Source organism: Peromyscus californicus, unplaced genomic scaffold, assembly GCF_007827085.1.
Source record: "Peromyscus californicus insignis strain IS unplaced genomic scaffold, ASM782708v3 Scaffold_7__1_contigs__length_154581171, whole genome shotgun sequence".
Classification (NCBI taxonomy): Eukaryota; Metazoa; Chordata; class Mammalia; order Rodentia; family Cricetidae; genus Peromyscus; species Peromyscus californicus.
This window is the reverse complement of record NW_026294595.1, coordinates 154,030,695-154,043,559: the sequence shown is the minus strand read 5'-3', so window position 1 is coordinate 154,043,559 and position 12,865 is coordinate 154,030,695. Positions and strand designations below refer to the sequence as shown.

General features: G+C 45.5%; 1 protein-coding gene across 3 annotated transcripts in view; it reads left to right on the top strand.

The window, feature by feature from the left end:
• Zbtb46 (zinc finger and BTB domain containing 46) overlaps positions 1 to 12,865 on the top strand; it is a 95,467-nt gene that overhangs the window by 43,367 nt on the left and 39,235 nt on the right. For all 3 annotated transcript variants that reach the window (XM_052723293.1, XM_052723294.1, XM_052723295.1), the window contains exon 2: positions 73 to 1,042. In XM_052723293.1, coding sequence (XP_052579253.1) covers positions 106 to 1,042 — 937 coding nt within the window. In that variant the 5' untranslated portion in view covers positions 73 to 105. The remainder of the gene's footprint in view (positions 1 to 72; positions 1,043 to 12,865) is intronic.

The following is a 12,865-nucleotide window of genomic DNA, read 5'->3' as shown; positions in this document are numbered from 1 at the left end:
CTGCCATCTATCTGGATTTATTTCATAGCAGAGGGGTTTCATGTATGGGTAACTGTTTTCTTCTCCCCACAGAGTCTATAGAAGAGGCAGCAGCAAGGCTCCCAGATGAACAACCGAAAGGAAGATATGGAAATCACTTCTCACTACCGGCATTTGCTTCGAGAGCTCAATGAGCAGAGGCAGCACGGAGTCCTATGTGATGTGTGTGTCGTGGTGGAGGGCAAGGTCTTCAAGGCACACAAGAACGTCTTGCTTGGGAGCAGCCGCTACTTCAAGACACTCTACTGCCAGGTACAGAAGACATCTGACCAGGCAACAGTCACTCATTTGGACATTGTCACAGCCCAAGGCTTCAAGGCCATTATTGACTTCATGTACTCTGCCCACCTGGCTCTTACCAGCAGGAATGTCATAGAGGTGATGTCAGCTGCCAGCTTCCTACAGATGACTGACATTGTGCAGGCCTGCCATGATTTCATCAAGGCTGCACTGGACATCAGCATCAAGTCAGATGCCTCAGACGAACTCTCTGAGTTTGAGATTGGCACCCCAGCCAGCAACAGCACAGAGGCACTGATCTCAGCTGTAATGGCTGGAAGGAGCATCTCCCCATGGCTGGCTCGGAGAACAAGTCCTGCCAATTCTTCTGGAGACTCTGCCATTGCTAGCTGTCATGAAGGAGGGAGCAGCTATGGGAAGGAGGACCAGGAACCTAAAGTTGATGGTCCTGATGACATTTCTTCACAGTCTTTGTGGCCTGGAGATGTAGGCTATGGGTCTTTGCGCATCAAGGAAGAACAGGTTTCACCATCACATTATGGAGGGAGTGAACTTCCATCCTCCAAGGACACTGCAATACAGAACTCTTTATCAGAGCAGGGTGCTGGGGATGGCTGGCAGCCCACAGGCCGGAGGAAGAATAGGAAAAACAAAGAGACTGTCCGACATATCACACAGCAGGTGGAGGAGGACAGCCGGGCTGGCTCCCCAGTACCCTCATTCCTGCCCACATCAGGATGGCCTTTCAGCAGCCGAGACTCAAGTAAGCCTTTCTTGTGACAAGCTGGGTGCAGATGGCCCAGGTCACTGTGTTGATGACTTCATAGCTGTTGGTGAAGTGATATATTCCCATGCTCACACTAATGGCTTCCTATGGTCACCTTCTATCACAGTAAATTAGTGTGAATGCAGGGAATATGACCTACATGTAACCAAGGCTAAGATGACTTTGGGGCCCTAACAGTACTGGTGTGTCTATCCCATTAATACAGCTCCAGTATGTAGAGGTTGCTTGAGTGGGGCTTCCATGAAACCACTAAGACAAGGTACAGGGTCTGTAGTTGAACAGTAAGGGGACAGTTGGGGAAGCTCAGCTGTTCTGAGTTGTCTGTCTTTCCTCATTTATCAGACGTTTCCTTGGTACTGTCAGGGCCACCCAGAAAGTCACCGGAGTGGCCCTCAGTTCTATTCCCTACCCCAGACTTTTGCTTGGCTCTTGTAGTGTTTGGTCTTCAGTTTCTTGCTGCTTCAAACTGGGATGTTGTACTGAAAACAGCTTCATAGTGAGGGATGAGTGTGTCTCATGGCTCGGTGGTCACAAGCATATACTACTCTTGCTGAGGACCTGAGTTCAATCCCCAGCATCCATGTCTGGCGGCTCACAACTGCCTATAACTCTAGCTTCAGAGAGGTCTGATACCTCTGGCCTCCATGGGTACCTGTACTCACATGCATATACCAGTATCTACATACTTAAATTTTTAAAACTTATTTTTTTAATCTTAATTACATGTGTATGAGGTGGAGTGGGGAATTATATGTGCACTTGACTCCAGGTACCCACAGAGGCCAGAAGCAGGTGAGAGCTTCCTGACATGGATGTTGGGAGTTAAATTTGGGTCCTCAGCAAAAACAGTGTACTCTTAACTGCTGAGCCAGCTCTTCAGCCCCTCAGCCTTGTAAACATTTTTAACGGAGTAGTTCATTGGCATTAAATATATTCATGTTGTACTACTATCCATCTCCAGAACTTAAAAATTTTTTTAGATTTATTTATTTTGTATGAATGTTTTGTCTGCACTTATGTATGTATACCATGTGTGTGCTTGGTGCCAGTGGAGGTTAGCATATGGTATCATATATACACTGGAACTGCAGTTGCTATTGTTGTGAACCATCACGTGGGTACTGAGAATTAAACTTGGTTCCTCTACAAGAGCAACAAGTGCCCTTAACTGCTGAACCATCTCTCTCCACACACTTCAGTTTTATTTTTAAAGTTCTCATTGCCCTGTGTTTCCAACACTGAGACACCAAGCACAGAGCCAGAGCCAGATTTTGGCATGTTTGTAAAGGTTGGTTTTGCTCAGCATTGCTCCACGTTGGGCTGAATCGTTCTCTGTGCTGGTGTCCTGGGGATGGGAGGATGTTGAGCAGCATCTGGTTTTTTTTTTTTTCGAGACAAGGTTTCTCTGTGTAGCTTTGAGCCTTTCCTGGAACTCACTTGGTAGCCCAGGCTGGCCTCAAACTCACAGAGATCCGCCTGGCTCTGCCTCCCAAGTGCTGGGATTAAAGGCATGCGCCATCACCGCCCGGCTTTTGTTTTGTTTCGTTTTTTTTGTTGTTGTTGTTGAGCAGCATCTGTACCCACAAGGTTTCAGTGGCATTTGACACAGTTGTAACAACCACAAATATCTCCTGACATGTACACATATCTCCAAGCATCCCCTGTTCTCCCTAGGGATGGACTGAACTGAATCAGAAGAGTATCAATCATTTCCTGATAATTGTTCCTGTGGAGAAGCCCTCAAGGCAATAGATATGGATAGTAACGTCTGCCTTCTGCATTTGCTTATAATCTTTTGTCAGTTCTGACCTAAACCTGGTGAATCCTGAGACTTTTGGGGCACATTTTGAGGCTCACAGATGTTGGGGCCATCCTCTGCTTGTTTCAGAATATATGCATGTGCCCAGTCAGTTTCCCTACAGGTGGCAATGTTGGGGGCATGCATCCCATGGGAGTCAATGGTAAATTAGTAAGTGGAACAATCCTAGAGCCTGTGGGCTGGAGGTTTCAAATGTAGTCAGCGAGCAGAAGGTGTTTTCAGAATCCAACAAGTGATTTTGGCTGTATACTTTCTTAGTCTTAAATCCTTGGGTTGCCAAGGCAACTGTGAACTGCTTTTGCTTGGGGATTCTGAAGACTGAGATAAGGATGTGAGGTGTAGGCTGGAGCGTGGGATGCTTCCTGCATGTCATGGTGGTGTGTCATTCTTTGAGCCTTTCCCACCCTGGCTCTCAGATTAAGATTAGGAAACATAAATTATGACACTTGATGGAGGTCAGTTTATTTTCATTAAAGAGTTAGAGATTGATAAATTATTTATTGGAGAAAAGGCTTTCTTCTAAAGACACACATCAGGTCATTGTCACATGTCACACATGTCAGGTGCATTGGGGCCTTCTGAGCAGTTGCTCAGATGTGAAACCTTCTGTTCCTAGCCACTTGTCTTGTCCTATCTGTATGTCTCCATCTCAGCTCCTGGTGGCCCCTGGGACCACTCAACTTTTATAAGTGATTTTCTAAGCAAAAAGTCAACTGCATTGTAACTAAGCAGGTCTGGAAAATCAGTTTTAAATTGACTTAATTTATGTGGTAACTGGTGCAAATGGCATTAAATAAGCACATGGGTTGTGCGTGTCCATGTGATGGACACGGGCAAGGGTTCTAGCTGGGTGCTCACCATCTCTCTCTGGGACATCCTAGGATGGGGCCTCTCCTGATCCATCTGCAGAGAGAGGTCAGTGATAATTCTCAGGGTAGTTAGTGAAATAGTATCCAACTAGCTCAGGAATGATTTCTAGGGCTCCCAGCTACACTCATTCCTAAAATATACTGCAAGCATCAAAATGTGAAACTGTTTGAAAGTTAAAGGTTTTGTTGAGTTAATGTACTGGACTTTGGGAAGATTGAACCTCCACATGTTGTAATTTTTAAGGACACATTAGGACCTCAGTGCAGTTCTAGCTGAAGATGGAGAATCTGTGGGATTCAGTGTTGACCATACTCTCTGGCAACTCCCTGCTTTGGGGGATGAATGGCATGGGCTTTCAGGGTGAGTTTCTTTTCATTCCTCTCTGGATCAGATGCAGCCTACATTTCTCTTCCCAGGTCATCCCTCACAGTGAATGGGAACTGGAGTTAGGGGTTCAAAGCCTCTTAGACTGTCATAGCCATCCTGGTCCACACAACATAGTGGGAGGACTTACAGGAACTAAAAACCATGTGAGCTTATCTCTTGCCTATGTACTGGTTTCATGATCTACCATGGCTGTGAAGAGTATCGCAAGCATTCTAGTCCTGGTGCTGGCCGGGCTCGGACATCTGCTATACTGTTGATAAGGTCACCTTTTCATGAAGCCATTTAGACATTAAAATGACGATAAAAAAATTGATCTTTTTTTAAAATTCTTCTCTCGTACATTACACCCCAACCACTGTTTCCCCTTCCTCCACTCCTCTGTTTCCCTTCAGAATTGATCATCTTTGTAAAGAAAATCATCTGTGCTTGTTGTAGCTTTGAGGGAAGAGATTAGCATGGCTTTGAGGGAAAAGGTGACACCATCAGCTTCAGTCTGCCCATATCCCACACTCCATAGTGCTCCTCTGGGCTTGGCCTTTTGCTACCTGTTCTGCTCTTCATCTTGCCTATGTAGTTTTCTCCCAAATAAGACTGACAGAACCTCCTGAAAGCAGTTCTGATTGACTGTGTTATAGTGTGTTTAGAGTGGCAGCTGGTGACCAGACAGGCAAAACTGCTCTCCTTTGGATGCTTTGTTGAAATGAGGACCTGGCACTGAGGTGGGAGAGTTCATTACACCTTCTTGTCGGTTGTGGGAAGGAGGCAAGAACAGGAGGAAAGTGCAGCACAGGTCAGAAACTTGGGGTGTAATGGGGAGAGGTGTCCTGGCATTCAGCAGTGCTTATAACAGACAGAACTCCAGAGTCTAATCGGATTCCGATAGACCCATTGCATACAAAGTGACTTTTCATCTTGAGGGGGAGGGGGCGGCTGGACTCAGTTCAACAACCTTCCCTTTTGCACCTCTGAACAGTACTTTGCCATAGCCTCCTTGTGATACTGAAGGGTCTCATTGTCTGTCCCTCTTCAGGCCGAGCTCCAATGGAAGTGCTTTGTATTGTCATGGTGTTTTTGTTTTTTTTTTTGGTTTTTCGAGACAGGGTTTCTCTGTGTAGCTTTGCGCCTTTCCTGGATCTTGCTCTGTAGAACAGGCTGGCCTCGAACTCACAAAGATCCGTCTGGCTCTGCCTCCCGAGTGCTGGGATTAAAGGCGTGCGCCACCACCGCCCGGCTGTCATGGTGTTTTTTTTTTTTTTTTTTTTTTTTTTAGGTTTTTTTTTTTTTTATTAATTTATTTTGCAATACAATTCAGTTCTACATATCAGCCACGGATTCCCTTGTTCTCCCCCCTCCCGTCCCCCTCACCTTCCCCCCAACCCCCCCCCCATTCCCATCTCCTCCAGGGCAAAGCCTTCCCCACAGACTGAGGTCAACCTGGTAGACTCAGTCCAGGTAGGTCTAGTCCCCTCCTCCCAGGCCGAGCCAAACAATCCTGCATAGGCCCCAGGTTTCAAACAGCCAACTCATGCAATGAGCACAAGATCTGGTCCCACTGCCTGGATGCCTCCCAAACAGATCAAGCCAATCAACTGTCTCATCCATTCAGAGGGCCTGATCCAGTGGGGACCCCTCAGCCATTGGTTCATAGTTCATGTGTTTCCATTCATTTGGCTATTTGTCCCTGTGCTTTATCCAACCTTGGTCTCAACAATTCTCGCTCATATAAACCCTCCTCATTCTCGCTAATTGGACTCCCAGAGATCCACCCGGGGCCTAGTCATGGATCTCTGCATCCAGATCCCTCAGTAGTTGGATGAGGTTTCTAGCACAACAATTAGGGTGTTTGGCCATCCCATCACCAGAGTAGGTCAGTTCGGGCTGTCTCTCGACCACTGCCAGCAGTCTGTTGTGTGGGTATCTTTGTGGATTTCTGTGGGCCTCTCTAGCACTTTGCTTCTTCCTATTCTCATGTGGTCTTTATTTACCATGGTCTCCTATTCCTTGTTCTCCCTCTCTGTTGTTGATCCAGCTGGGATCTCCCGCTCCCCCAAGCTCTCTTTCCCTCAACCCTCGCCTTTCATTACCCCCACTCATGTCCAGGCTGTTCATGTAGATCTCATTCCATTTCTCTGTCATTGGGTGATCCCTGTATCTTTCTTGGGGTCCTGTTTTCCAGGTAGCCTCCCTGGTGATGTGAGTAGCAGACAAGTCATCCTTGTTTCATGTCTAGTATCTTGCTATGAGTGAGTACATACCATGTTTGTCTTTCTGAGTCTGGGTTACCTCACTCAGGATGATTTTTTCTAGATCCATCCATTTGCCTGCAAACCTCATGATGCCATTGTTTTTCTCTGCTGAGTAGTATTCCATTGTGTATATGTACCACATTTTGTTTATCCATTCTTCAGTTGAAGGGCATCTGGGTTGTTTCCATGTTCTGGCTATTACAAACAATGCTGATATGAACATAACTGAACAAGTGCTCTTATGGTGTGGTTGAGCATTTCTTGGGTATATGCCCAAGAGTGGTATAGCTGGATCTTGGGGGAGATGGATTCCCAATTTTCTAAGAAAGCGCCATATTGATTTCCAAAGTGGTTGTACAAGCTTGCATTCCCACCAGCAGTGGAGGAGAGTTCCCCTAGCTCCACATCCTCTCCAGCATAAGGTGTCTTCAGTGTTTTTGATCTTAGCCATTCTGACAGGCGTAAGGTGGTATCTCAGAGTTGTTTTGATTTGCATTTCCCTGATGATTAGGGATGTTGAGCAGTTCCTTAAATGTCTTTCGGCCATTTGAGTTTCCTCTGTTGAGAATTCTCTGTTTAGCTCTATAGCCCATTTCTTAATTGGACTGTTGGGCATTTTGATGTCTAATTTCTTGAATTCCTTATATATTCTGGATATCAGTCCTCTGTCAGATGTGGGGTTGGTGAAGATCTTTTCCCATTCTGTAGGCTGTCGCTTTGCCTTGTTGACCGTATCCTTTGCTCTACAAAAGCTTCTCAGTTTCAAGAGGTCCCATTGATTGATTGTTTGTCTCAGAGTCTGTGCTACTGGTGTTCTATTTAGGAAGTAGTCTCCTATGCCAATGCGTTCAAGACTACTTCCTACTTTCTCTTCTAGCAGGTTCAGAGTAGCTGGATTTATGTTGAGGTCCTTGATCCACTTGGACTTAAGTTTTGTGCACGGTGATAGATATGGATCTATTTGCAGCCTTCTACATGTTGATATCCAGTTTTGCCAGCACCATTTGTTGAAGATGCTTTCTTTTTTCCATTGTGCACTTTTGGCTTCTTTGTCAAAAATTATATGTTCATAGGTGTGCGGATTAATGTCAGGGTCTTCAATTCGATTCCATTGGTCCACATGTCGGTTTCTATGCCAGTACCAAGCTGTTTTTATTACTGTAGCTCTATAGTAGAGCTTGAAGTCAGGGATCGTGATGCCTCCAGAAGTTGTGTTATTGTACAGGATTCCTTTGGCTATCCTGGGTTTTTTGTTTTTCCATATGAATTTGAGTATTATTCTTTCCAGGTCTGTGAAGAATTGTGTTGGTATTTTGATGGGGATTGCATTGAATCTGTAGATTGCTTTTGGTAAGATTGCCATTTTTACTATGTTAGTCCTGCCTATCCATGAGCATGGGAGATCTTTCCATTTTCTGACATCTTGTTCAATTTCTTTTTTCAGGGACTTAAAGTTCTTGTCATATAGGTCCTTCACTTGCTTGGTTAGTGTTACCCCAAGGTATTTTATGCCATTTGTGGCTATAGTAAAGGGTGATGTATCTCTGATTTCCTTCTCCACTTCTTTGTCCATTGTATATAGGAGGGCTACTGATTTTTTTGAGTTGATCTTGTATCCTGCTATGTTGCTGAAGGTGTTTATAAGCTGTATCAGTTCCTTGGTGGAATCTTTGGGGTCGCTCAAGTATACTATCATGTCATCTGCAAATAGGGAAAGCTTGACTTCTTCCTTTCCAATTTGTATCCCCTTAATCTCCTTATGTTGTCTTATTGCTCTGGCTAGAACTTCAAGTACTATATTGAATAAGTATGGGGAGAGTGGACAGCCTTGCCTCATTCCTGATTTTAGTGGAATTGCTTTGAGTTTCTCTCCATTTAATTTGATGTTGGCTGTTGGCTTGCTGTAAATTGCCTTTATTATGTTTAGGTATGTTCCCTGTATTCCTGATCGCTCTAATACCTTTATCATGAAGGGGTGTTGGATTTTGTCAAATGCCTTTTCTGCATCCAGTGAGATGATCATATGGTTTTTTTCTTTGAGTTTGTTTATATGGTGTATTATATTGACGGACTTTCGTATGTTGAACCACCCTTGCATCCCTGGAATGAATCCTACTTGATCATGGTGGATAATTGTTTTGATGTGTTCTTGGAGTCTGTTTGCCAGTATTTTATTGAGTATTTTTGCATCAATGTTCATGAGGGAGATCGGTCTGTAGTTCTCTTTCTTTGTTGTATCCTTGTTTGGTTTAGGAATTAGGGTAATTGTAGCCTCGTAGAAGGAGTTTGGTAGTGTTCCTTCTGTTTCTATTGTGTGGAACAATTTAGAGAGTATTGGTATTAACTCTTCTTTGAAGATCTGGTAGAATTCTGCACTGAAACCATCTGGTCCTGGGCTTTTTTTGGTTGGGAGACTTTTAATGACTGTTTCTATTTCATTAGGGGTTATTGGACTATTTAAATAGTTTATCTGGTCTTGATTTAACTTAGGTATGTGGTACCTATCCAGAAAGTTATCCATTTCTTTTAGGTTTTCCAGTTTTGTCGAATAGAGGTTTTTGAAGTATGACCTGATGATTCTCTGGATTTCCTCAATGTCTGTTGTTATGTCCCCCTTTTCATTTCTGATTTTGTTGATTTGGATGCTCTCTCTCTGTCTTTTGGTTAGTTTGGATAAGGGCTTGTCTATCTTGTTGATTTTCTCAAAGAACCAACTCTTTGTTTCATTAATTTTTTGTATTGTTCTCTTTGTTTCTATTTTATTGATTTCAGCTCTCACTTTGATAATTTCCTGGCGTCTATTTTTCCTGGGAGACTGTGCTTCTTCTTGTTCTAGAGCTTTCAGGTATGCTGTTAAGTCTCTAGTGTGAGATTTCTCCAACTTATTTATGTGGGCATTTAGTGCTATGAATTTCCCTCTTAGTACTGCTTTCATAGTGTCCCATAAATTTGGATATGTGGTGTCTTCATTTTCATTGATCTCTAGGAAGTCTTTAATTTCTTTCTTTATTTCTTCCTTAACCCATTGGTGATTCAGTTGGGTATTATTCAGTTTCCATGAGATTGCAGGTTTTCTGTAGTTTTTGTTGTTGTTGAAATCCAACTTTAGACCATGGTGGTCTGATAGAACACAGGAGGTTATTCCAATTCTTTTGTATCTGTTTAGATTTGTTTTGTGGCCAAGTATGTGGTCAATTTTAGAGAAGGTTCCATGGGGTGCTGAGAAGAAGGTATATTCTTTTTTGTTAGGATGGAATGTTCTGTAGATATCGATTAAGTCCATTTGAGTCATGACATCAGTTAAGTCCTTTATTTCTCTGTTAAGTTTCAATTTGGGAGATCTGTCCAGTGGTGAAAGTGGGGTGTTGAGGTCTCCCACTATTAATGTGTGGGGTTTTATATGTGATTTAAGCTTTAGTAATGTTTCTTTTACATATGTGGGTGCCCTTGTGTTTGGGGCATAAATATTCAGAATTGAGACTTCATCTTGGTGGATCTTTCCTGCGATGAGTATGTAATGCCCTTCTTGATCTCTTTTGATTGATTTTAGTTTGAAGTCTATTTTGCTGGATATCAGGATGGCTACACCTGCTTGTTTCTTAAGACCGTTTGATTGGAAAGTCTTTTCCCAGCCTTTTATTTTTAGGTAGTGTCTATCTTCGAATTTGAGATGTGTTTCTTGTATGCAGCAGAAAGATGGGTCCTGCTTTCGTATCCATTCTGTAAGCCTATGTCTTTTTATAGGTGAATTAAGTCCATTGATATTGAGGGAAATTAATGACCAGTGATTGTTCATTCCTGTTATTTTTTGGTGGTGATGTGTGGGTACTTCTATACGTTGGGGTTTACTGCTGTGGCTTTATCTGTTGCCTGTGTTTTCGAGGGTGTATCTGACTTCCTTAGGTTGGAATTTTCCTTCTAGTGCTTTCTGTAGGGCTGGGTTTGTGGATAAGTATTGTTTAAATCTGGCTTTGTCATGGAATGTCTTGTTCACTCCATCTATGGTGATTGAAAGTTTTGCTGGGTATATTAGTCTAGGCTGACATCCATGGTCTCTTAGTGTCTGCATTACATCTGTCCAGGTTCTTCTGGCTTTCAAAGTCTCCATTGAGAAATCGGGTGTTATTCTGATGGGTTTGCCTTTATATGTCACTTGGCCTTTTTCCTTTGCTGCTCTTAATATTCTTTCTTTATTCTGTACGTTTAGTTGTTTAACTATTATGTGGCGAGGGGACTTTTTTTGGGGGTCTAGTCTGTTTGGTGTTCTATAAGCTTCTTGTATCTTCATAGGCATTTCCTTCTTTAAGTTGGGAAAGTTTTCTTCTATGATCTTGTTGAATATATTTTCTGTGCCCTTGAGTTGGTATTCTTCTCCTTCTTCGACCCCTATTATTCTTAGGTTTGGTCTTTTCATGGTGTCCCAAATTTCTTGGACATTTTGGTTCATGACTTTGTTGGCTTTAGTGTTTTCTTTGACTGATGAATGTATTTCTTCTACTGTATCTTCAACGCTAGAGATCCTCTCTTCCATCTCTTGCATTCTGTTGATTATACTTGCATCTGAAGTTCCCAATCGTTTTCTCAGATTTTCTATTTCCAGCATTCCCTCTGTTTGTGTCTTCTTCATTTTTTCTATTTCCCTTTTCAGGTCTTGGACTGTTTCCTTCATTTGTTTCATTGATTTTTCTTGATTTTCTCTCAGTATTTTATTGTTTTCTTCCAGGACTTTATTGATTTCTTCTAATTTGTTTGCCCTTTCCTCTAGTTGTTTACAGCGTTCTTCACATTTTTTTGTCTTTTCCTCTACACAAGCCTCTAGCTTCTTCATGATGTCATTCATAAGGCTGTTTTCTTCTGCTTCTTCCAATTTCTGATGTTCAGGTCTAGGTGTTGGAGGAGGGCTAGGGCCTGGTGATGCTGTATTGCTATTCATTTTGTTGTATATGTTTCTGCCTTGACGTCTGCCCATCTCCTTGTGCTTCGTTACTGGCCTTATCCGCACACTTGGTTCAGCCAGACCAGTGTTCCAAAAGGGAAGTCCGGAGCAAGATGGGAGCTGGGGGCCGGCCTCTAAGTCTCAGGAAGAGGCTTGGGGCTCAGGCGGATGGGAGTGGGGGCAGGGCGTGGAGACTGCAGGGTCTGCCAGGGGTCTTGGAGAAGGGGATCCTTCCCGGTGGGGCAGCAGGGAACCTGCCCGGTGGCCAGAACCTGGGGCCAAGTTGGGCAGGTCTTCCCTGGAGTGGCTGGTGCCCAGGGATGGGGTCCAGGGCAAGGAAGGGCACTCACCAGTTTTCCAAAAGGGAAGTCCGGAGCAAGATGGGAGCTGGGGGCCAGCCTCTAAGTCTCAGGAAGAGGCTTGGGGCTCAGGGGGATGGGAGTGGGGGCAGGGCGTGGAGACTGCAGGGTCTGCCAGGGGTCTTGGAGAAGGGGATCCTTCCCGGTGGGGCTAGCAGGGAACCTGCCCGGTGGCCAGAACCTGGGGCCAAGTTGGGCAGGTCTTCCCTGGAGTGGCTGGTGCCCAGGGATGGGGTCTGGGGCAAGGAAGGGTACTCACCAGTTTTCCAAAAGGGAAGTCCGGAGCAGGATGGGAGCTGGGGGCCGGCCTCTAAGTCTCAGGAAGAGGCTTGGGGCTCAGGCGGATGGGCGTGGGGGCAGGGCGTGAAGACTGCAGGGCCTGCCAGGGGTCTTGGAGAAGGGGATCCTTCCCGGTGGGGCTAGCAGGGAACCTGCTGGGTGGCCAGAACCTGGGGCCAAGTTGGGCAGGTCTTTCCTGGAGTGGCTGGTGCCCAGGGATGGGGTCCGGGGCAAGGAAGGGCACTCACCAGTTTTCCAAAAGGGAAGTCCGGAGCAAGATGGGAGCTGGGGGCCGGCCTCTAAGTCTCAGGAAGAGGCTTGGGGCTCAGGCGGATGGGCGTGGGGGCAGGGCGTGGAGACTGCAGGGTCTGCCAGGGGTCTTGGAGAAGGGGATCCTTCCCAGTGGGGCTAGCAGGGAACCTGCCCGGTGGCCAGAACCTGGGGCCAAGTTGGGCAGGTCTTCCCTGGAGTGGCTGGTGCCCAGGGATGGGGTCTGGGGCAAGGAAGGGTACTCACCAGTTTTCCAAAAGGGAAGTCCGGAGCAGGATGGGAGCTGGAGGCCGGCCTCTAAGTCTCAGGAAGAGGCTTGGGGCTCAGGCGGATGGGCGTGGGGGCAGGGCGTGAAGACTGCAGGGCCTGCCAGGGGTCTTGGAGAAGGGGATCCTTCCCGGTGGGGCTAGCAGGGAACCTGCCCGGTGGCCAGAACCTGGGGCCAAGTTGGGCAGGTCTTCCCTGGAGTGGCTGGTGCCCAGGGATGGGGTCTGGGGCAAGGAAGGGTACTCACCAGTTTTCCAAAAGGGAAGTCCGGAGCAAGATGGGAGCTGGGGGCCGGCTTCTAAGTCTCAGGAAGAGGCTTGGGGCTCAGGCGGATGGGAGTGGGGGCAGGGCGTGGAGACTGCAGGG